Source organism: Aspergillus clavatus, genomic scaffold, assembly GCF_000002715.2.
Source record: "Aspergillus clavatus NRRL 1 1099423829791 genomic scaffold, whole genome shotgun sequence".
In the NCBI taxonomy this organism is placed as follows: Eukaryota; Fungi; Ascomycota; class Eurotiomycetes; order Eurotiales; family Aspergillaceae; genus Aspergillus; species Aspergillus clavatus.
The window spans coordinates 1,414,525-1,438,392 of NW_001517108.1; the positions used below are offsets into that span (position 1 = coordinate 1,414,525).

Sequence of the window (23,868 nt, forward strand, 5' to 3'; positions counted from 1 at the left end):
TAACCTCATAGGTGACCGTACCTACTTTCAACGCATGAAATGATGCAAATAATCTCTCCACAGGATACCTGATTGTATCTCATCTGTCACAGCTAAGAAGCTTCTATCCTCCCCTCACTCTGAATAAACTGGATGAAACACAACATATTGACTATCTTCAAGCCAAGAGAGTTTGTTTCATCATCTGGTCCCTTTATCCCGCTTCAAAGATCATTGGTTGTGCATGGGGCCAAACCTGCAGTCATATGAAAATGGTGGCGCCAGAGAGCATTGATCGGAGTATAATCCAGGCGGTTATGGACTCCACCATGCCTAGATGTTGGTTGTTGTTGTTGTTGTTGTTGTTGTTGAGTTGGATGCATCGGTGTGACTGGTATTGTATGGTGCTGTCCTAAGTCTATGTCAACAACGACATATATCACCACCAGCTAAGAAGTGTTGTCTAGACTGCTGCTCAGATAAGTAGTCGGCGGTCCATTGGATAGCAACACAATGCTTGTCGGTTGACCATATTGTCAGAAAGGCTTGTTGGCCCTCTATGATTCATATCAAGTGCTCTGTGGTTGTATACGTTCGATTCTCTGCTCTGTCTATCCAGCATGTGATGGTGCTTCCATTCTTTGCCGTTTATCCTCTAAGAGCTCGATGGAGCGGCTTCCATGGGGAAGAGCCAATTCCACTCGTTACTTACTGTACTATATCTGTTTGGTCGAAAAATCAAACTCTTGTCTGTAGAAATATATGAGGCAATGTGCTGGCAGTCACATGATGTCTCCATGGTGTCTTGGTTGAGCCTCGCCAGGCGCACTTGGTCCATCTTCCAGCGACCAGACTTTTCATCATCATCCTTATGCACGATGTGCACTGCCCTAACAGACTAAACTCATGGCCAGATGTCGGCTTGATACCTCCTACGAGTTTAGACTCGTGAGATGACCAGGGGATTGAAACTCGGTCGACAATGCAGACAGGATGTGCAGGATAAAGTCTCCTTCCCAATTGTTCCAGGCATACTCCCACTACCCATCATCTATCGAGTATCAACAGTTCGTGAGAAATAATTCCGCTCACTCTCATTGTGGAGTCTACCCAGTCGTCATTCGGATCGCTACTCGCTAGTATGGTTGCTCCATCTGGTTTATCGTCTATGGTTGGAGATACCATCGGGCACAGGTGGCTGAATCATAGCGTCTCTGTGAAACCAGCAACACGAGGCTCATCTAAACAAAAAGAAATCGGATGCCTCTGGACCAAAAGGCAACCGCTGGGGGGAGGGGGTGGAATTATGATGATGGGCCTCGAATCTTACCTGTTCTGGCCAAGTCCCTACAGCTGGTTCGCCCTCCTCGAGTCATGAGAGATATGTCCGACCTTGCCCGTTCTAATATTAATGGTTGGGTGATGATGGATCTTCCCCCAGGGACTGGATCCCGCTATTCGTCGCTTTTTCTGGGACTCGCTGAACAGCCAACTGTGAACTGACCAACTCACCTAACTCGCACTGCCCCCGCTTCGCAGACGGCCCCCAAAGAAACTAGTTAATGCATGATGAAATATGAATATGCAGCCATGTACTTTTGTGGAATACAACACTGCCTATCTGTCCATCTGTGTGGCTGACGTCTCCTCTTTGGTGTGGTGCTATGCTTGCTTTTGGCGGTTCGCCATGGATATTCGGGCAACGTGAAAAAAAAAGGAGAATAACCAAAAAAAAAAAAAAAGGAACGAAGACGACTTTGCCTGCAATCTGTAGGTATTGCATAATAGCGACAATCTTTCGGAGTATTGTTATTGACTGATTATTTTCTGGCTCTGAGCCTCTGAGCCGCTCTTGCATGCATCGACGACCTTAACACTGGCATCAACACGGTATTCTATGGAGTATGGATAGCTTGGCTCGCTTGGGCAAATGATGATAAATTTCCAGAAAGCATTGGGCGCTCGACTGGTCTATCTTCGTGGCTGTCTACACTAATGTACAGCGAGATGAACTGGCGTTATTTGTGGATGAAGATTTGTGAAAACCGCTGGGCGATATCCTAGTTCTATTGATTGATGGAGGCTCCCCAAGGCCTCAACCCTGGTACATCCGCAGATCCCGGTCTGCGGCCTCCAAGTTCAGAGCCACGAGGACCGCGATTAACTAGTGAGTACCGCTTTCTTTGACCCTGGTTCCCAGCTGTGCAATCGACGAGCGTTTCTGTTTTTGGCCGGCTGTGCCCCAGGGGTCAAAGTCAAACTCGCAGTCGCAGGATAGCCAGACATTCGGCACTAGATTCTACAGAAGATGCTGATTCAACAAGCAAGAAAAAGGGGCGGGTGAAACAATAACAATCATCCACTGGGAGACGCTCGACCGCCAGCGATTCGCAGATGACCACCACTCATGCATTCGCAGGGGTACTGCGACTCGGTTGGCCCAGTTTGCAATCAACTCTGATCCGTGGTGAGCGAATGGGCGCCCGGCTGTTCGTCGCGAGTAAGCGACCAAAGCAATAGGTCGATGCGGCTCAACTGTGTCAAATCACAGGTCTGCGAGGTTTACGGTCTGGGGAATGCTGCGTCTAGCATTCCTGCGCCACCCCATCGACTACCCTGTATGATGTATACTCCGCTCGCTAGGGCTCATTTCCCAGAAGGAGAGTTGAATCCCCCTATTCATGTGAACAATATAAAGAACCAAAGCTACCTTGCTGGTCCTTAGTTTCTCTTCTTCATGGTCGGTCTATGTCAGGAAAAGCCAAGGGTGCTGAATACGCTGCAAGATGCATCCATTCGCTTACGCAGAGATTCCTCCCATCGATCTTGTTGATCGTACCTCGTTCGAAGATTACCAGCTTTACCCTTCTCCCGATCCTCACATGAGTCCCGCTTTCCACCAAGAATCATCCCCATTCCAGCTGCAGTTGTCGCAGCTTCCAACCCATGATAAAGGCCATTATATCTCTGCGTATACAACCTGGATCGACGGGTCCATTTCCCCACATGCCGTCGGCCCGCCTCCATTTGCCCATGCGGGGCTTCATATTGCTGCCCCTAACGCATACCATCTCGCGTCTTCTTGGAACAACGATATCTCATCAACCTCTGGCGTAGAGAGTCCTCGCAGTAGTTGCGACGGGAACTTTGCGCCGAGCAGCTTGATGGAAGCCTACCCGTCTCCTCCCTCCATCTACGACGATCCAAAAGTCCCCTCATCCAACGTCGGAAGGTATTCTTCACCGGCTGGATCAGCGACCGACTCGGTTGCACTTCCTCAGATACAAAGCTATCCTGATCCCGAGCCAATCGTGGAGCCAATGTACCCCCTATCACCACCGCAGCTGCTTGTATATGACGGGGATAATCAAGTCGATGAGGCAGAAAACAGTACAGAAGCCATGAGTGGTATTCATACCGGTGGAGAGATAGTTGCTCGCCGCGCATCTTTGCCGCAAGCTGGACGTGGAAAAACTCGCCGCAACGCGCCGAAGACATCGCAATCCGGTCGTGTCACGAAGCCAGTCACGGCGGAAAAGTCACGACGCAAGGCGGCAACATCTACTCTAGCCCAACAGACTGGCCGCAAGAAGACGCCCAAGAGAGCTTCTTCGTCCCCGCGCCTCTTCGTCTGCAGCTTCTCACACTACGGCTGCACCAGTATTTTCACCTCGAAGAATGAATGGAAACGACACATTGGGTCACAGCACCTCCAACTAGGCTACTTTCGATGTGACGTCGATAATTGCGACGATGGCCACAAAGCCAGCAGGAAGAAGTATGGCCATGCCATCGGCTCATCCCGCAGTCGCTCTGCGTCTCACGACCACTCTGCCCGCCAGACGAACGACTTCAACCGCAAAGACTTCAACCGCAAAGACCTCTTCACGCAGCATCAGCGTCGCATGCATGCCCCATGGGTGCTCGAGGGTCGATCTGCAAGCGCGCAGGAGCTGCAAGCGTTCGAGGTCAGCCTTGAGGATGTTCGGTCCCGCTGCTGGCGTGAGCAACGCAAGCCGCCTCAACAGAGTCAGTGCGGATTCTGCGCGAAGGAATTCTCAGGCCCGGCCAGCTGGAATGAGCGGATGGAACATGTTGGACGGCACTTTGAGAAGGACGAGCACTCCGTCCCGGAAGAAGAGGACATTGGTTTGCGGAACTGGGCCCTAAGTGAGGGACTCATCCAACGCAATGATAAGGGCAAGTGGGTGTTGGTTGCTCTACGTGGATGATTTTGTTTTTCCAATTGTTCCCCTTCTTTCTTTTGTTTTCTTTTGTTTTCTATTCTTTTTTGCCACCGCTTTTCCTTCTTCTCACATTATCATTTTAATCACTCGGCGTACCTTTGCATGTTTCCGCCGCTATACCCTGGATTATATAGAAGGATTGGGCTCACGACTCTAACGACGGATATCCTGTACTGATATTAATGTTTGCTTTTTTTTTCAATTTGTTATGCTTCGAGACTTATGAATAACGATGTTTGATGGCAAAGAATTCCGGAGCACCTGTCAGAGACCATAGAGTGATCCTTTCGATTAACATTTTATGCCCCTGCTGGTGAGATATAAAAAAAACACTTTCAAAAATGGTCTCTATCGATAAAATACTGCCCAGATATCCCTCTCTATCTGTTCGTGACAGAGACACCATCTGAGTCCCCCGATGCCATCCTCAGATCGTAGCAAGTTGTCCAGAGCAGATGTATTCTGCCATTAAAGGGCGCAATGCAATAGGATCAGATCATAGCTACCAGAGTTAGAAGTATACATTATTTCTAAGATTCTGCAACTGCTATCGATATACATTAGATGATACACTCGGTCAGTGTGACTGCGAGTTGACCGCGTACGGCACAATATGCTGTTCGCTTGGACGGGACGGTTGACTACAGGGGGGGATTTCTGCAGTAGCCGAGGGTGTATTCCTCTGATACCAGAGGACCAGAGAACTTCATTTGGAAGTGATAGCTGAGCCGAGGCGAAAGGCGCTGCTGTACGAATTCGATATACAAAGATTGCGTAGGGGCAGCTCGACAGGCTGGCTAATAAGGGCCCTCAGTACCTCGGGCTCTCAACATGAGGAGGTGAACAACCACCGAGTCCGGATATCTGTCGAACCGGGGTGTTCTGAGTCAGCACTGTACCTGTCACTGTACCACTTTTAGGGCAGTAACTAGGGCGGTAATGTGTTTGTTTCGTACATTGCTTGTAAGCATGTACAGGTTGGAATATTTGCTGGGGTGAGAAGACAATGGTTGCCCAAGTCTCCTCTGCAGATCATCATAGGCCTGAATTCTATCAGGGGGGATCAGCAAGGATAGTCTGATCGTTCCAGATATATGCCATTCTGTTCCTCATTCACCGGCCATGTGAGCCCGCGATGTTGGCTGGGTCGTAGGATTTCAATTCAGACTGCTCAAAGATCTGACTTGCATCCCAAATGAAGACTGTATGATGATCGCGGATTAGGAGACTGGTGGAGATAGTTTCCAAGAATCAGCTTCGTGAATCAAGCTAGTGCATTCTGACACAGCCGGCTTAGAAGAAAGCCAGATTTCACAAGTCTGTCTGTTCTTCCCTCAGTACAGACGGCTTCCCATAAATGGATCCATGGGCCGAGGGCAGAGAAGGGGCGGTGGGGGGGTTCTTGAATGGTCGGCACCATCTTGATCATCTTGGCCAGATGATAATGGGTGAGTGAAGGCAGGATGTTCTGCACGCTCAAGGACGTGGACGCGAATTTTGAGGTGAATCTTGTGCAGGTGAGGGCATATCCAGATCAGGAGAGACGATGATCACAGGCGCGGTGTCTGCGATGGACAAGCCGCCTGAGAAACTATCCGGAGCAGTAGACGATCTGCTTCGCGTTCCAGGATTGTGGGCTCGAGGCGGTGCCCTTGGCACTTCAAGCGTATTTCCGCGTGGCCTTGAGCTACTTCTTGCCGCGCTAGGAGAATATGAGGTAGGCGCTTGTACCTCAGATAGCCGTCTATCCTGAGACATGCTAGCTCGTGATCTTCTAGCTATGCTAGGGGTAGGTGAGACAGGCCTTAAGGCCGTTGGACTATGTTCAGGGTCGACGTGGGAGTAAATGCTACCAGCAACGCTTCCCATCCGCGATGTCTGCCCGGGAGAGACTGGCGTGGCCAGTTCAGTAAGATGTGGATTGTATGACCGCCGAATTCTTTCTAGGTCGCCGTTCCTGAGGTCCTCACCAGGGATTTCAGGAAATCCGGTGGCTGGGCCACGCATGAAATCGGTGCCACTATATCGATCGTACGCCGCGTTGCTAATACGTTCACTGAATTTGATCAGCATCTGGGCCACTTTCCGCCTCTTACCAACGTCCTCGGTATGTTGTCGTTTCAATTGCCGTACAGTACCTTGAGTGGGCGTCCGCACTATCCCCATCGCGGCCTCCGGAGGACTATGGGGGTGGTCTGTAGCCCATTCAGTGGGGGTCGTCGATGCTGACCCATCGTCGCTACTCGGCCGCCAGCGGGGAGAACTAGCGGGAGTGCTGCTCAGCCCCGATTCAGCCTCCACTTGCTCATCGTCGACGGCCACTGCAAGAAATAGAGAGAGAGATCCGATTACAGCAAGTCCAGCACCAACTATCGGCGCCCATTGCCCTAGAGATGAGTCAGAAAATGCGCATCTTATCCTGGGCGATGATTGATGTTGACGTACCTATGCTCTGAATCGGCTCCGTCTGGTACTGGACCTGATGGCTGAAAAAGTTCCTCTCGCCAATTATAATAATGACGAGCACTGCTGCACTAAACAGCGGAATTTCTACAACCCTCAAGAACGACCTGATCAACTCGTTGACATTCTTCATTGACCCAAAGGTCGCTCCATTGGTGCCCTCGATCACTTCTTCGTCTCTTTTTATGTCTCTTTTCGGATTTCCAAAACGCCTCGTCCAATTAAGATCAAGGATCCTGTTCCACATGGAAACGATCGAGAGGACGGCCGGGATACAGCAAGCAGCGGCAAGCAGAGTTGCAGCGCCAAATGTCAACCTTTCTGGTGCCGGGATGACATATATGTTGTTTGCTGCATCTCTTCGCATGGGGGAGAACGGGCCTTCTTCAACGGAGCAAGTGAGGCCACAAGTAGTATCTCCGTAGAGGAAATCCATGGAGTTCTTGGATAATGGGTGGCCGGCCACCATGCAGTTATGAGTTGTGATCCGATAAAACTCCACCGTTAAGCTCACAAGTCCTGTTTGCGCAAGAAAACAACCCAGTGGTCAGCCAAGTATTTTCAAACACGACTAAGCAAGAGACTTACCCGCGAGAATGAGTCCAGTCCAGAGAAAGATGATGTTTCGACCAGGTTCATTGAAGTAGGTTCGAGAGAGTCGGACAGTGACCGGGGCAGTCAAGACGCCGATTGAGCAAAATTGAAATGCCCCGAAGACGTCCATATCAACTGCGTCTAGACGGTCTTTGTGATTAGTTGGGCTGCGGAACCAAGGTATAGGTTGGAGGTTTCAATATACCATCATTGTGTAAGGATGCAAGCACAATTCCATGAAGGCCAGCGACGGCTGGGAATAGTAGGGCAGCAGCCAGACAAGCATTTCTGATCCATTCAGCCCGGCGACCGAAGACGCAGGTTGCTATAAGGACATAGTATCTGCGACATACCAGGGATCGTTAGGAAAGACGTATGCAGATGTTTTCCGGCTGGGATTCACGTACAAAACTCGAGTTCCGGGTCCATACTGACCAGAAACTGGCCAGGCACAAATCACCTGCAGGGCATTACTGGCACTGCTGGGAGTATCAAGAGATCTATTGAGCAGTGAAGGATGAATTGCCGGCATCACTACATGAGCATGGTCTTGCGTACAGTATTCGATGATCGATCAGATGCCAGGAAACGAGATATGATATGCAGTTCTGTAGCGATGTTTCAAGTTGGTTTGTCGTGGACGTCGAGTCGGAAGTTTGGCATATGCAGTGGTATTATATACCTCTGCCTTCCGAGTATCAAGTAGGCAGGGTCTTCTTAAGGTCGATATTTGATGGAAAGGAGTCGAACTATGCTGCAAAACAACAGCGCGGATTCGGAAAGAACAGCACTAAAGGAGACTCTTGGTACTTCAGCAACCAGACTTGCTGTTTGCGAGGCTGGCAAGCATGCGTAATCAGACTGGTTCATGATCGGGCATCACCTCGGCTAACAGAGCCTGCAACTCATAATCGGATTTAGAGCTCAAAAGTTGAAACGGGGCACATAAGGGCACATAAGGGTCTGAAGAGCTGAATTCTTCTTAGTGAGTGGTCTGTTGGTAGTGTCAACATTAACCTGTTTAGAGTCTGAAAGCTAGAAAGCGATAAAGGACGAATCGACCGAGTTAGTTACCTAGACTGCTGGGAGTCCGAGTGTCTCATGCGAATCAAGATGTCGGAATCAACGACAAATCAGCGAGAACTACCCTGGAGGAGGCTGAGATACGAGCTTATTATTGAGGGCTCAAGCAATCCTCGAAGGAGTGATTGGATGCTTCATTTTTATCGAAGCCTCAACGGATCAGGAGGACAAGGAACCCCGTCAAACATCGTACCGTCTGACGGTCGATCAGAGTCTTTACCAGAAAGTGGGTAATCTGGGGCAAAAACGGCGACCAGGCAGTGGACAGTGAAGGGTGAACCACCGGAGTGGGCGCAGAAAATGAGCAATCAGCGAAGAATTATTAGTGAGGTTGTTCGTATCCGTCGGCTTACTAGTTAGACTAGTTAGATAGAGGAGGTAAAAAGTGAAAACTCGACGGTCAGATCGACGCGGCTGAAGGCGTTTGATTCTGTTGAGAGCTGATTGTCTTTTTTTTCCTCTTTGGGCCATCATTGAGGCTTTTTGTCTCTCGCTCGCACAGATTATTCGGCTCAAATCGCTCAATCATCGTATCAGGCCTTCGATCTGTTGAGAAACTTCAATGCTTTGTGTTCTCTAGCTAGTAGATCAGACATTAGATAGATAGATCAATCAATCGTACTGGAGAAGATGGGAGTTAGTTTGGCTGATGATAACCACCCAAGTCATCATTTGGCGGGGAACCCAGAAGAAGAATTCCAACTCCCAAGCCCTCCAAGTATGCACACCTTTTCAATCAAGATCTGCTGTTCGACTGCGCCTCCATATCATGATTCCGCTAATGAGGTTTGGGCTAACGACCTTGTGCCCGATTGCTCTAGTCTGGAGCGATGAATTAATTCCTGAGTCTTTGGGGTGGCACTGATACTAATTCGGAGTAAATGTGCCACCACTCTCACTCTTTCCTGGTCCACGGATATTTTTTAACGGCATGCCAATGCAAGGGAAAAAGTTGATATACTACGACTGTTGCTGTTCCTGCTTCTCGATATTTCTAACCTGTTCACCACGATCATCACTGGTTTTCCGAACCGACATGCAAAGTGGCGAAATGAAACTGAACAATTAGAAGAAGAAGAAGAAGATGACCGACCATTTGCGATCATCCATCTCGTGCATTCATTCTGTGCGCCATCATTCTTCCAATCAGGCTTTCTCGTCGAATTCTTAATGATTCAAGGGAATTCCCTATCTTCGCGCTTCTTCCAGCAAAGTGACAGCAGAAAGAAACGGCTCTCATACCGCAGATGGCGCGTACCATCTGAAGCTTTGTCTGTGGACATATCTTGCTAATTCCAAAACTTGACGTCTGTCTACCTTATTATTTTGCCTATACCAACAAGCGAGAATCGAGAATCGACAAAAGCCAGCCTTCTCCGACCTGTCTGAGGAAAGAAAAGCCACGGCGCGGGACTTGTGCAACAAGAAAGAGAATTATAAAAAAAGAAAGAAAAAAATGGCGGAAGACTTGGACACCGATAAAATCAAAGACTGGCGATCAATTATCACGCTGATTGTTTTCATTATCACCAGTATGTGGGATTCGACCCCGAACCTACCAGGCCTTGCGACTTAACTGTTACAGATATCATTGTGCTTTTCCCCTTCCATATTCCCATCTACGTTCCGCGCCCGCTTTTCAACGGGGTGCTGGATGCTCTGAGCACATTACGAATCATAGCTCCCAGACAGGACCGCGGCCATTCGGACGATAACGACGATCAGAATGGCAAAGTCAAAGCATATGTGCGGTTGAACCTGCCGGTCAATTTCGTGACAGCACCTCTAGTGGCCGATCTCTTCTTGTTGGCCATCTTGGCAATTGGCCGAGATGAAGTGCGCGGTGGCACACTGGGTGCCGACAATATCGTCCCCATTGACATCATGGGCTTCTTCCTGACACTGGCCTACATCGCCATTTCCATTGACGCATCGGGTCTAATCAGGTACTTGGCCTTCAAGGTGCTTGATAAAGGTGGTAAGGTCGGCCACCGGCTCTTCTTCTATCTGTACGCCTTCTTCTTCGGTCTCGGCAGCTTCATTGGCAATGACCCGATCATTCTGTCTGGAACCGCATTTCTTGCCTATATGACCCGTGTCTCTCGCAACATCGTCCACCCGCGAGCCTGGATCTACAGTCAATTCGCTATTGCCAATATTGCCTCGGCAATCCTCGTCTCCTCGAACCCGACCAACTTAGTGCTAGCCGGTGCATTTCAAATCAAGTTCATCCACTACACCGCAAATATGATTGTTCCCGTTGTGATCACTGCCATCGTGCTGTTCCCTTTTCTGCTTTACATCATCTTTGCGGACGAATCTCTCATCCCTCTCTCGATCAAGATGCATGAACTCTCAGACGAGGAAAAGGCAAAGAAGCCGGTGAACCCCAACATCCCTAACGCTAGGGGAAATACCGAGGAGCAGGAGAACGATTCTGTTGAGGACGAGCAAAAGCTCTCTTTGGAAGAGATCATGAATCCGTTCTTGGATAAGGGAGGTGCTGCGTTTGGCGCACTAATCATGGCAGCGACGTTAATTACACTTCTGGCCAAAAACGCTGCTAGTCAGAACGGCGATGAGCATCCCGTCTCCTGGGTGACGGTGCCAGCCGCCTTCGTCATGTTCTGTTGGGATATCGGATTTGGGTGGTACCACCGACATGAGACCCGCGAGATTGCCAGGAAGGGCCGCGAGGAGGTCGAACTAGCCCAAGCGGAACGAGCGCTCAGGGAGGAAAAAGCAAGAAGGGAGCAATCCGAGGCCACTCATTCTGCGAAGCCTCAAATAAACCATCAGAATGGAACAACGTCAGACAGGAAGGAAGAAATCACTGCGGATATCACCAGTGTCAAGCCGCCAAATCGCGCTTCTACAGGGTTCTCGTCCGAGATGTCAGACGGCCAAAGCCATACACTGGCTTCCCCGCTAGAATCGTCAATATCAACGCTGGTACCGAGAGGTGATCAAGTGCACAACGGTCCCGCTGGTACCAGCGCAATGAATACGTTGGACGAAAAGCAGGAATTCTCTACGGCCCCGCCACGACAAATGTCAGGTGCGACCTCAAGTCTCGAGATGGATGTTGAAAAGCGGACATATACCGACAGCCGCTCGCAGGATGTTACATCAAGGAACAGAGCAGAGAAGTCGACTCTAGTGTCATTGTCCAGGAAGGCGTACAGATGGTCGCAAGAGACGTTTCCCACCGTTACAGCGGTGGTGTCCCACATGCCATTCGCGCTTGTACCCTTTGCTTTCGCCATGTTCGTTCTCGTGCAAGCACTAGTAACTAAGGGTTGGGTTCCTGTGTTCGCTTACGGGTGGGATCACTGGGTGAAAAAGACGGGGACTGTCGGCGCGATTGGTGGCATGGGCTTTCTCTCCGTGATACTGTGCAACGTAAGTTGCTCTACTCGTATCCTCAGGCTGTGGATCCTGAATGGCTAACATAATAATCCGCTGTTTCTAGTTTGCCGGCACAAACATCGGTACCACCATCCTTCTGTCACGAGTCATACAAACATGGCAGCAGATTCACCACGATAACGGCATCGCGATCAGTAACCGGACTTTCTGGGCCACTGTATACAGTATGGCGATCGGTGTGAACTACGGTGCCTTCAGCACGGCCTTCAGCGCATCCCTGGCTGGCCTGTTGTGGCGAGACATCCTCGCCAGAAAGCACATTCGGGTCCGGAGCCTAGATTTTGCACGGGTCAACCTCCCCATTATCGCGATCTCCATGATTGTGGGGTGTACCATCCTCGTGGGGCAGGTCTACATTACCAGAGACAAATCTCCTTATGACGATTGGCATTATACTTCTGATGAAATCATCTAGAGCGCTTGTGATCGCGCTCAATCAAAGTCTCACCGACGCGGCCGCGCGGGCAGCAAGGCAACGAGTTGCCGTCTCCATCGCGTCTCTACACTCGCGAGACTGCTCAGATCAGGCATTGTGCTAAGGAGACACCGGCGGCCCTTTTCGGGTCTATTGACCTGTCTTCTGATCCCTTAGACCTCATGCTATGAGGACCATGAATTCACAGCAGCTGCAGGGTTTTCCACACGAAGAAGACGAGAATTTCCTTCGACCAGACGGCGAATATCATTCCATAGTGTATCTGGGATATGCGACTCGAGATATCCTGCTGCGGGATCAACAATACTGTGCTCTGGCACATACCTCTCTCTTTATTCCTCATGACTTGACGGATTCCTCAACGAGTTACGTATATGATTGATACGCAGTTTCAAAGACATTTTGAATGAAAGCATTCATCACTTGGTGAAACTATCCATATTTTCCAAGTTCTCCCCTCTGAGCGTGTGTCTTGCACCTAGTATCTACAGTTGCATTGATGTACATATACTTTGACTAGCAAGCGTATGCCGTAGACGTAAATTTCGACACAAGATAGATGATGGTAGAGATGTGCTAGATGTCTATGAAGCTTCTCTTGGAGATATGAAAGTTAATAAACAACAAAAGTGCCAGATTGACTGATATAGATGCCATCTAAAACGCAACATTAATCTTCGATGGAAGCTCTGCACTGGGTGCAGAATAGACACCTCAGGCCAGTGATTCCTCTCCGCATTTCTGCCGATGATGCTTGATTCCAAACACCATAACGACCACGATAACGATGAAATGAGACCCTCGCGATAAAGCGTTTTTGTGAACATTATAATCCAATACCTAGCATGCTAGCTTGAGTGATGCTGCATGAACCATAATACCGAAACTCCTCTTTCTCCCAGGACACAACACAATTGTCCAACTCCCACCCACCATGTATGTCAAACAGCGCCAGCAGCCCCCCCAAGCCCAAGCTCAAGCTCAAGCTCAAGCGCACTTGACCCGAGTCCCATTGACACGAAACCACAGGGCCGTCTTCTCCCTCATCATCATCAACAAAGCCGGCGGGTTAATCTACCAGCGCGAATTCCAGCCCGGGCTGCGCAAGCTCTCCACAAACGACTACCTCGTCCTCGCAGGGACGTTTCACGGGTCCGTCGAAACAAAGCCCCCCCCCTATCTTCCACACCCCAAAAACCACAAGCCAGATTTATGCTGACCCCCTCGTCTCCAGCGTCCACGCCATCACCCGCTCCATCACCCCCCGAATCCCTCGACCCGCCTCCCTATCCGCAACCCCAGCCTCCTCCGCCTCCAACGTCGCCCTCTCCTCCCCCTCCGGCACATCCACCCCTACCACGGCCGCGACGACATCCGCACTCCCCAACCCCGGCGTCCCGGTCACGGGCCTCGAGTCGCTCGAGACGGACAAGTTCCGTCTAACCTGTTTCCAGACGCTGACGGGGACAAAGTTCCTGCTGTTTACGGATCCGCTGATGACGAACATAGAGGTGGTGGTGAAGAAGGTGTATGAGCTGTACTCGGACTACGTAATGAAGAATCCTTTCTATCAGCTGGAAATGCCTGTTCGGTGTGAGGCGTTTGATCGACATCTAGCGGGCTGGTTGAGGGGGAGGGCATGATGGAGTCTTAACGGGTGGGTAGCGGGAACTGAGTGAGGATGAATGATGGGCGCGGTTTTGATGACATGATACTTTTTTCTTTATTTTGCTAGTTATGACTTGGGGTGCGTGAACGTGCCTGGGTTTTGTTCCATAGAATTTCGCAACATGATTTATTTTCCTCGGAAGCGTAGTGGTAGGACACGCTTTCTAGAATTACAAGAGCACATGACAATACAGAGAAACGCCGGGTATGCATTAGAGTCATCCACCATATAGAACGTCACAGGTTCCCTTCCTACGCTGTGTCCATCTTGTCACCGTCCTCTTTCTTGTCATGGTTGCCACTCGACTCCCCGGCCGGTTGGCCCTCCTCGGGGATGTTCTCAAGATTCGCTGCGCGTTCTCGCTCCTCCCGTTCCCTCTTCTCCTTTTCCTGTCGGTTCTTCTCCTCCTCGAGTGAGAGACGCAGGGCAAATGCGAGCTCCGGGTCGTTCTCAGCGGCGTCCTCGAATCCGAAGCCGCCAGCCTCACCACCTTCCGCACCCGCACCGCCGGCGCCGGCGTCGCCACCCAGGATAGGTGTAGCCTGAAGCTCCTCACTCAGCAGATTTGGGCCGGGTGGGATGATGGCCAGGTTGGACCCATCGCCCCCCTTGACATTCTCCACAAAAGCCTCAAGCTTCTTGGTCTGATCCGACTCGAGGTCTCCAAAAGCAATCACATCGATCGATACGTTGTTCTTCTTCATTTTCTTTGCCAGCTTGACCAGCGTCTTCTCATCTTCATCGATCGGGGAGCAGGAAAATACGATAATGCGTTGTCTCTGGGACTTCTCGGAGCGGTGCTTCAGGGCGAGCTAGTTTGATCAAATTCGTCAGTGACTATGATGGGCGACCATGCAACTGAGATGGATGACATACACCCGCCACTTGTATACTGGAGCTAAGGTGGGCAGTGCCGTGGATCTTCGTCCGGTGCAGACCAGCAAGAATGCTGCCGAAATCGGAAGTGAATGTCGAGAGGACCTCGGGGCCTTTACCACCCATGCTCATGAGACCGACGGCAGATTGGGGATGCGCGCGCATTTTGGCACTGTGAATGACGCTGACGGCATCAACCTGTGCTTGCCATCGTGTTGAGCTGCAAGCTGTCAGCTACTGAATAACAGCTCGTCCGAAAGACGAAACTCAGTACTACTCACGTATAGTCTCCGTTTCTGCTGCTCTCGCTATTGTCTACACTGTACAATCGTCAGACCGCTGTAAACCAGCTTGAAAGGAAGCTGAGGGGAGACGGACATGATCATGGTGGCTTCGAGCGACATCTTGGCAAAGGTATATCCACAAAATCGATGGGAAAAAGCGAATCGGCTCGAGAGTAAACAAAAAGTATCGTATTCTAAGCTCCGTGAATGATAGTTAAAGCTTTGAAAGCAAGAAAAGTGGAATGTTGCGGTGATGGAATGGAAGATGATGATGGGCGGAGTGACTGGAGGTTGGAGCTGCTGAAGACGAGAGATGTCACACTCTCCGCCCGGGCGGAGCTAGCGACGAATTAAGTCAGCTCTTGTTTACTCTTCCATCAAACATCCTCTCTACGCGCATCTCCTCTGTCCCTCCCTCTTCCATTGACAACCACGCACAACGCGCCTCGACCCCATCAGTTTCTGGATTTTTGATATATCCCAATCTTATCATGGCTTCTCCGACTAAACGCAAGTCTCCCGACGCTGCCCATGACGCGTACAACAGCGATGCAGCCAGGACGCCCACAGATGCACCTCCTCACAAAAAGCTGCGAGTAACTCGGAGCCAGAAACAAGCTCTTATTGATAACTTGCAGCTCGAGCGTATGTCCCCTTTCTCCTTCCTCAACTCTTCATAAACTGACCCGTAACCTAGTCACTGAACGAGCCCGCAAACTTCGCGCGCAATATGCTCTCCAGGCAAATGATCTGCGAGCTCGAATCGAGCGGCGCGTCAATCGGATTCCTATCGCGCTTCGGAAGGCGAAAATGGGCGACCTACTGGAGAAACATAACACTCTGCTCCGTGCACAACAGACCACCCTTTCCCCCAGGAAGCACGCCAGCCCTGGTAAGCGCAATGTGACATCTGCCTCGGTCAAGGCTGGAAAACGGACCGTGTCTGCCGCAAGTCCAAGCACGCGTCGGGTCAAGAAGCAAAGGTAAGATTTCCCTAGAATTGGCAATTCCTATGAATCTCGGTCGGAAGCTTACCGAAGTTCGAATAAAGTCACGAGGGAACTTATTCAGACAAGGAGAATGCTCCTGCAGCCGGAGAATCTCTGGATGTGCTCAAGAATCCCAAGCGGCGGGCCAACCCTGGCGGCACTTCACGCATGGTGTCCCAGGAGGTTAGAGGGGCAGATTACAGAATTCTGTCTCCGAAATCCTTGAATTCCAGAACATACCCCCAGTCTCCTTTCCGTGCCTCTCCCGAGAAATCTCACAACTCGAATTATCTCTCACGACCTATGTCGCCTCTGAAACCATCCAGCCCGCTCAAGTCAGCTTCAGCCAGTGGAGCAGGTGTCATGGACAACGCCCGCTTGAGAACGACCAAAGCTCCCACCACTACCGCCAGACCACCTTCTCAGGCCCAGGTGAATAGACCAGCAAGCCGAGCGGCCACAACAACCAAAACGATGCGTTCGCCCTTTTCTCGACCTGCCACGCAGCTTGATCGCAGAGGAAGCATCTCATCCACCGCCTCCTCCGGAACGACTGTTGTCAAACCCGGCAGAGCAGGTGCAGGAACAAGGAAGGTTACCACCACATCTAGCGCCAGTGCTCCAGTCAAGAGGACAACCGTGGCCCGCAACCAAGTATCTTCCGCATCTACCAAGAAGACCACGACCTCGACAACAAGGAAGGCCACTGCACCGGTTGGGGGTGAAGCTTCAACAGCCGGGCGCCGAACCTTGCGCAAGCGAGCTTAACCTATTTCTTTGTCTTGGATTTGAATTCGTTAACAGCGTAGGTGTCATATTATTCGGGCGGTCTAGTCGCTTTTCGCAGAGTCACGGAGGTTGCTTGTTTCTTTCTTTTTTTTCTTCCCCCCTTTCCATCCACATTTGGATGGTTCTTAGGCGTCATGGCATTTTCATATCCTACTTGGGCTGGTCATCTTTTTCGCCCGCCATTTTACTCTTGCAGTTTTCCTCAGAGGCGTTCTATGGCTCTACTTTACTTATACGTTTTCTGTCGTTGGTGTGACCATTGAATGGTAAAGGACGTTCCATGACGAATGCATTGAGGTTCTCGATTTGCCTTCTCTCGTGACATTCTACTCACAGTAAAGATAATTCAATCGTGTGTTGGATGGTAGGATACCGGATACATAACGACCGTATGTGTGTGCATTGTTGGCCACGGCTGGTATTTGCGATCAAAGAGCCAGACCCGCAGTCTGACTTACGGATATAACACGCTTATGGGTATAACACGCCCCGGACTGGGAAATTTTGAATAGCATTTCAATCTACGAGTTGATCTGAAAGCACCTTTGGAAGAACGGGATTTAGTTCTTCAAATCCTGAGTAGATTACACCTCTCGAGTTTCTCTTTTTTGAGGAAATAACACCGCATGAAGAACATTGTATGCAATAATCGAACAACATCTGGGGAATATCACCTCACGGAGGCTGCAAAAGCTGAATGAATTGAATAAAAGCAAAAGAAAAGAAAAGAAAAGAAGAAAAAGGGCAAAGAAAAGGGATAAGGAGAAGAAAAGTAGAAGGGATAAAAAAAGAAAAGAGGCTGCGATAACGTTGATTCAGGAACAGGTAGGTATCTTTGCGGTCATGTAGGCCGACTAGCGAAAGCAATGCTCTCAACGGTTCTGCACCTTTAGTTGGCGAGGTAGAATACCCAAACACCAGGAAAAGAAGAAAGTAAAGTGAGGGGTAAATGAGAAAAGAAGAAGAGAAGGAAGAGAAAAGAAAAGGAGATGGGAGAAAGAGGGATAAAGAAAGGAAAGTGGAATTAAGAAGACGGCCAAGGCAATTCCATGCCCAGGCTTTGATAAGAAGAGAACAGGTAGTCGTGCAAAGTCAAAAAGGGCGTATAGGACCAGATATGGTGACAATAGCACAACAGCAAGTCGGAGGAATCGAATGGATGCACATTGTTCTTGAGCTTGGAGACTCTGAATGGAATGATAAGAGAAAATATGGTAAGAAGAAATATGGCGAAGGACTGCAATCAGCCATGGCGCAGAGCGAGCCGTAAGCCACGCACTGGGGAGTCAAGGCTCATATCAATCGAAAAGGGAGAGAGAACTCCATTTATCCCAAGCAACAGGACGAAACGCCAGATGGTTCAGATGTACGCCAAGAGCAATCATCTGCATGTCAAGAAAAGGGAACAGGGTGATTTGTCGGGAAGGAAGAGAAATAGAATCGCTGAAGCGAAGAGAAAGCGCTGTGAGGAGATAGAAATTCTCGGATCGCCTAAAAAATGATCGGTCAAGCTCTAACCAGCAACTCCCATTGGGCCCGCTCCTTGACGAGCTCTGTATGGCATTTGGTGGGATTGTCCCTCCTGAGGAACTTGGTTTTGCTGGCTGCCATTGCTAGTGCTTCGCCCACGGTAATTGCCGGTTTGTCCAGGTGCAAGTTCCTTCGGGGTAAACGGTGCGGAAGTACTAGCTGAGTGATTATGCCCACTGGGATTCTGCACTTGACGAACTGAGGCCTGGTTCTGCCAGGATGCATCTTGAGAGGGGTCCGTTTCGATACGCGCAGATGTAGGTATGTTGGCTCCCCGATTATGAGGATTGGTGATTGTGACTGTTTCTCCCCCATTGTTTGGTTTTTGAGAGAAACTTCCCCGCGCAATATCCCCATATCTTTTCAGGATCTCTTTGCTGCTGACTTCACTGTCTCCCCTGAAGAGGGTGGTATCGCTGAGAACAGCTTGCAGATCCTCGGGAATCTGGACGATAGCCATTAGTCTGGGTGAAAAGGACACTCATAGGTGGCTCAAGCAAACATACCTCGCACATGGTATCGTTGTACGCGATGAGGGCATTTACAGCCTCGATTGCCAAGAAACTTTCATCCACAGTACTGTTCTTTGTATTGGGATATAGAATGTTGGGCGTGATGACAGTCGCAAGGTTGTGAATGTCCATCTTGCTACCAGTATCCTCATCCACATGGGAGAAGGATGAGGTCCAATTCAAAAAGGCGAAGAGGACCTCCATGGTGTCTCTATGAGCCTTGGGAAGGAGGCAGCATGCGAGATGCAACAGCCGCTTCTGCTTTTCCGGGTCGGCGATTTCTAAGAAAAGAGCACGTATGAGCATGATTTCAGATGATATGGAGGGGGCGGCATACTCTGGGAGATCACAAACAAGTTGTGCAGCTTGAATGTTAGTAGTGGGTCGGGCATTTCACGAAGAAACTTCTTCAGCAACGCTGCAATCTGCACAGGGTTCTCCTTCGTCAGGTCCACCTGATCATATTTGTTGTCGATCAAATCAGAAATTTCCTTCAGTCGCCGGATGTTGCCATTCTTCCGGAAGACACCTTCCACCGACATGTCCATCTGTCTCATTGCTGATACGGCATCGTCGACCAGGGCAGGAATGCGCAAGGCGCCTGGCCCCACGCCGTGTGAGGATTCGGTCCCCTCCTTTTCAACGAGGAAATCTAAGCTCACACCGAACACGCCCTTCTTCTTTCCGCCCTTCTTGGCATCTTTATTAAAAGCACGACCGAAGATGTTCCAAATGGTTGGCTTGCGAGATTCGATCAGCGAAAGTAGCTCCTCTAATGTGAAGTGTCCCTCGAGCAGGGGTTCCATGGAGAGTACTGCGACGTGTCGTACGATGAAGTATTCGAGGGCAGAGAGTTCAGAAAAGTACTTCTTGGTCTTTCCGTTCCGCTCAATGAGATGGGATTCCAAGCCGCCACTGGACACACCACGTTGATGGCCCTGGTTATATTTGGGAAGTGGCTCGGAGGTCCCCACAAGCTTGGTACCAGCATGTCTGTAGGCATTTGGGCGCTGTTCTTTTGCTTGCTCGGCAGCAACAATCCTCGGGATATCGTCCAATGTCAAAGCATCCTGATTGCCAAACGTCAGATCGGTAACTGTCTCGCCATTCGCGTCTCTTTCCTCTACGATCTGGAACCCATGACCACGGCCATCAGAGCCTTCGCCACCGGACGAACCAGGACGGACACTTCTGCCTTCAGGGCCGTCAATAATCCGAGAAGCTCGAGCTCTTTTATAAGTTGTTGACAAAGTACGTTCATTTCGAATCGATCGCAAGCGTCGCATTTCACCAACGGTTTGCTCAAGCGATGATTCCGCCGCACCGTCTCTGCCTGCATGTTTTGCTCGTGTTGCGGATCTGCGAATCTGCCCGCCAGGTGGCATTTGACTACCATCTCTGGGCTCATCAGAGCTCGGTTCTTCTAGGTCAGATTTATTAGCCTATGTCGAGTGGTCAATCAAGGAGAACAGATAATACCTGAGGTAGATTGCAAGGTTCCTCCAGCATGCAACACAGCGAGCAAGCGAGCAAGCGCAACTCGCAGTAGAAAGACGAATTGCTCCAGTTTAGTCACCCGAGTGAATCCAGTTTGGCTCTCACTAGCCAGGCCTTGCTGCGCGACGCAACTGCTGCAGTAAACCTTCTTCATCTTCGAGTTCCAGAGTGCATCGTGATAAGTGCCAGTAAGATCGGTTTGGCAAGCCGCACATGTGAGATGAGGCGGTTTGATGTGCCATCTAGAGTCATTCAACAGAATGCATTCATCATCAATAGGTTCTTTGCATGCTACGCAGCAATCAGAGAGCTGATCAGCGAGTTTGGCTACTCCAGCCATCAGATCTGCAGGTGATTCTTCTTGCTCTGGGGGGCGTAATGCCTCAATATCCGCCAAGTGGTCCAAGAAATAGTAAAGGCCATCAGGGCTTCGCTTTTCCCTCTCTAATTTGAGAGCACCTTGCAGCCCAATTCGAATGAGAAGTTTGAGATAGTGAGCAAGACCGGTGACCAAAGACAAGAGTTCCTGTGTGACACCCAACTTCCTAGGCCCAGTTTCCTGAGTTTTGGAAAGTAAGGCGAAGAATGCAACAATCTTCTTGCATAGAAGCTTTGCTTCTCGGCCATATGTGAGATCTAGCGAATAGGATTAGTTGTGCCGCCGTCAGAGAAATGTGAGGCGTACCTTTCATTTCCTGAGTTCTGATGTATCCTGCCAATTCGTCGATAGCGCGGAAGAGAACTTCGACGTGACCAATGAATCTCTTAGCAACTAGCACACCATCCAAATAAGAGCCATTGCTGACGTGGAGTAGCATATCTGAGATACAGGCCGCCGACGATTCCTCGAACCCGGAAAGGATGCTCCAAATTCGATAGACTTTCTCCTCCATCATGTCCTCTTCTTCCCGAATTTTGTTCCGCTCTTCGTCAGTGGCATCGGGTCCCGTCTCAGGAAGTTCTAGTGGCTGCCCAGTGGGTGCTAAACGCACATTCCAGAATTTATGTATCATGTAGCATTCGGGGTGCCAATGCTGGTTCTGGCCATTGCGGAAGATTTCGACGAATTGCTTCAGGATTGCCGTGTGACATCCATGACATCGCTGGGCGAACTGCGTTGAATAATGGAAATGACAATAGACCCTGCCCTCGTGCTCATAGTAGGAGTCCTGAGCGCCGAAAACTGTTGGACAAACGGAGCAAGTAAAATGCTCGATGTGATATTTATGCTCTAAGGCCGTGATGTAAGAGCCACGCAAGGCACCGCCGCATTCATGGCAAAGAAGGTCCAATCGTCGAAAGTAATCGGTCTCACACAGGGGATACTGCCCGCTTCCGTCTTCAGCGTCAACCGGGAAGAACTTGGATGCAACGATTTGCCCGCAGTCCTGCCGTCGATTTCCGGTCAGTTTACAGAGATATGAAATGCTGGGGTGGGTTCATAGGGAATACCGACCTCACACTTGAAGCACTCAAGATGGTATGTTGCGCCAAGCGCACGCACAAATTGGCCCGTCAGAGGATCGCCGCATTTTTTACAGATTCGCGAACTCGCAGGGGATTTTGTAGGCGGTCGGCCACTTTGGGCAGGTCTGTCGCGTTGTGCGGACTTCTCCCAATAACCGGCTCGATCGCGCGGGGTGGATGAGTCTATTGGGCTAGGATTGTTTGAATCTAATCTTCGACCCATGCGACCATCAGGATTTTGTGTTCCTTCGATGGGACTGTGTACTGATCCATTTGCACCTCCAGGCCTTGCACGGGGTGAGTCGAAGGGCTTAGTGCTGTCCGCAGGCGAGGTGGGGGTCTGTCTCTGGAGGCTGCCACCATGACCACTGGTATTTAAAGTCGGACGGACAGCCCCGTTGCCCGGCACAAGGCTGTCCGGCAGGGACACATCGCCGGGAGGCATGTCCACAAGGAACACTCCTTTCTAGGATCACAGAACGATTCCTCCCCACAGGCTCAATGATAAGGGTGGTGAGCACCGATGAAGATTTCGTGCAATCCTGCTTGCTCTTATATATCCAGATGCGATGACCGCCGACAGTCTGAGAGGACACGGGCTGGTTGGGGAGGTAGGAGGGTTTCGGCAGGGTAATGGGCGAAATCAGAACACCAAAAACGATGTAATAAGGTAGCAAGTTGGCAACGCGTCTATTACCAAGAATGAGTTAGATGGGAATCTGAGCTCGTTACGGAGTTTGGTTGGATTGTTCCAGGAGTTTGAAAGTCTTCCATCCCAACTTACCTCACGCCATGTAGAGGGAGTTTGCGGGGAAATTGTAGTACTCGAGGCAATAGCGACGGAGGCGCGTGACCAAGTAAGGACTGCCAGCTTATTTTCGCATGCAACCAAGCTCTATAGAAATGGGATACTAATCATGCCCTTCAAGGAGTGTTAACCACCAGTATTGGGTATCTCAAAACCAAGAAAGATCGGGGCTTCAGAGTGAGACTAAGAAGCGGCGGAGTATGTTGTCCGCGAGGAACATAATCGTTTCCCGATCCCCTTTGGAACTCGAAGCACCCTTCAGAATAGCTTGACGCGAGAGTGACCGGAGAAAAGGTCAGAAGAGATTGACAGGGGGGGGGGTGGTAAAATGACAAGTAAGTCCGACAGTCAAGATATGTTTAGATGAGAGGGCGAGACAGGAGGAACAAGAGCTGTGTGTTTTGGAGGAGGTGGGAGCGCCTGCTGGCTGGCGGTTGTTGCTGTGCCCCCCCCTATGCTTCATCTTGCTGGCTGCCCACTAGGACAAGCATCACGTGAAAGAGCTCACCGCTCAAGTCACCGCCTCGAGAGGGTCTGAATTGTTGTACACAGATTACCGTACAGGGTAATGTGAAAAGGCTGTTACCTAATAATAGAAAATGTGGAGGTATGGACTATAAAGTATATTCACAGGGGAAAGAGGTTAGAGAAAATAGGAGAGAAAAAACAGTGGGTGATTCATCCAGAGAGTAGCTCATTTGGCCAATCTTACAGAGTACTTGGTGACAGAAATGTCCATGGATGTGTTTCATCACCGATTCAAACAAACCCCTGCCTGACTAGTAGATGCAATAATCCTCGAAGTAGGTACTCTTAGTCTTAGAAAGTTAGGTAGGTACCTGGATAAATCACAATCCCCGGTAAAAAAATAACCGTCAGGTGTGTAATTGAGGAACACGCATTGAACCGTGGTACCTCCAGGCTCCACGCCTTAGGTGTAAAACAACAACTCTAATTTTCGACAGAGTCCAGAGGGCAGAGAGTGGTAGCAAGTAGTTAGTACGGAGTGACTAGTAGGTGCAGGGGGGAGGAGGGAGGGGGAGTAAGTACTCCGTAAGTGGTCTTGATGTCCATCATTCCAGCTTGCATGTGTCATAATATTAATAGTCCTCATGCGGGCACAAGGGAGCTCATTTTTGAGTTCTTCTTTATTTTTTTTATTTTTATTTTTTATTTTTTCTGGACGATCATCATGGTCGTGGAATTTCCTGCTGGG

The 23,868-nt window shown here is 50.0% G+C and overlaps 7 protein-coding genes across 7 annotated transcripts, besides 5 other annotated features; 4 read left to right on the forward strand and 3 right to left on the reverse strand.

Annotated features, from left to right (window-relative positions):
* Positions 1-317: 317 nt before the first annotated feature.
* Positions 318-349: a microsatellite.
* Positions 323-350: a microsatellite.
* Positions 351-2,765: 2,415 nt separating this feature from the next.
* Positions 2,766-4,211, forward strand: ACLA_072360 (putative C2H2 finger domain protein; the record flags this gene model as incomplete). Its single annotated transcript, XM_001275628.1, has 1 exon — positions 2,766-4,211. The coding sequence occupies one exon, from the start codon at positions 2,766-2,768 to the stop codon at positions 4,209-4,211; it is 1,446 nt and encodes a 481-aa protein (XP_001275629.1).
* Positions 3,828-3,859: a microsatellite.
* A 26-nt stretch (positions 4,212-4,237) lies between the features above and the next one.
* Positions 4,238-4,261: a microsatellite.
* Positions 4,238-4,270: a microsatellite.
* A 1,432-nt stretch (positions 4,271-5,702) lies between these two features.
* Positions 5,703-7,815, reverse strand: ACLA_072370 (uncharacterized protein; the record flags this gene model as incomplete). Its single annotated transcript, XM_001275629.1, has 5 exons — positions 5,703-6,613; positions 6,672-7,208; positions 7,278-7,424; positions 7,489-7,625; positions 7,691-7,815. The coding sequence occupies 5 exons, from the start codon at positions 7,813-7,815 to the stop codon at positions 5,703-5,705; spliced, it is 1,857 nt and encodes a 618-aa protein (XP_001275630.1).
* Positions 7,816-9,822: 2,007 nt separating this feature from the next.
* Positions 9,823-12,210, forward strand: ACLA_072380 (putative arsenite efflux transporter ArsB-like; the record flags this gene model as incomplete). Its single annotated transcript, XM_001275630.1, has 3 exons — positions 9,823-9,898; positions 9,952-11,768; positions 11,839-12,210. 3 exons carry the CDS (start codon positions 9,823-9,825, stop codon positions 12,208-12,210), a joined length of 2,265 nt encoding a protein of 754 aa, XP_001275631.1.
* A 955-nt stretch (positions 12,211-13,165) lies between these two features.
* ACLA_072390 (trafficking protein particle complex subunit 4) lies at positions 13,166-13,874 on the forward strand (the record flags this gene model as incomplete). The annotated part of the gene is made up of 2 exons (XM_001275631.1): positions 13,166-13,383; positions 13,466-13,874. 2 exons carry the CDS (start codon positions 13,166-13,168, stop codon positions 13,872-13,874), a joined length of 627 nt encoding a protein of 208 aa, XP_001275632.1.
* Positions 13,875-14,151: 277 nt separating this feature from the next.
* Positions 14,152-15,180, reverse strand: ACLA_072400 (proteasome regulatory particle base subunit RPN10; the record flags this gene model as incomplete). Its single annotated transcript, XM_001275632.1, has 4 exons — positions 14,152-14,712; positions 14,777-14,996; positions 15,058-15,096; positions 15,155-15,180. The coding sequence occupies 4 exons, from the start codon at positions 15,178-15,180 to the stop codon at positions 14,152-14,154; spliced, it is 846 nt and encodes a 281-aa protein (XP_001275633.1).
* A 371-nt stretch (positions 15,181-15,551) lies between these two features.
* Positions 15,552-16,817, forward strand: ACLA_072410 (uncharacterized protein; the record flags this gene model as incomplete). The annotated part of the gene is made up of 3 exons (XM_001275633.1): positions 15,552-15,705; positions 15,758-16,043; positions 16,112-16,817. The coding sequence occupies 3 exons, from the start codon at positions 15,552-15,554 to the stop codon at positions 16,815-16,817; spliced, it is 1,146 nt and encodes a 381-aa protein (XP_001275634.1).
* Positions 16,818-18,351: 1,534 nt separating this feature from the next.
* Positions 18,352-22,289, reverse strand: ACLA_072420 (GTPase-activating protein LRG1; the record flags this gene model as incomplete). The annotated part of the gene is made up of 6 exons (XM_001275634.1): positions 18,352-18,813; positions 18,875-19,161; positions 19,218-20,303; positions 20,360-21,013; positions 21,063-21,765; positions 21,834-22,289. The coding sequence occupies 6 exons, from the start codon at positions 22,287-22,289 to the stop codon at positions 18,352-18,354; spliced, it is 3,648 nt and encodes a 1,215-aa protein (XP_001275635.1).
* Positions 22,290-23,868: the final 1,579 nt, after the last annotated feature.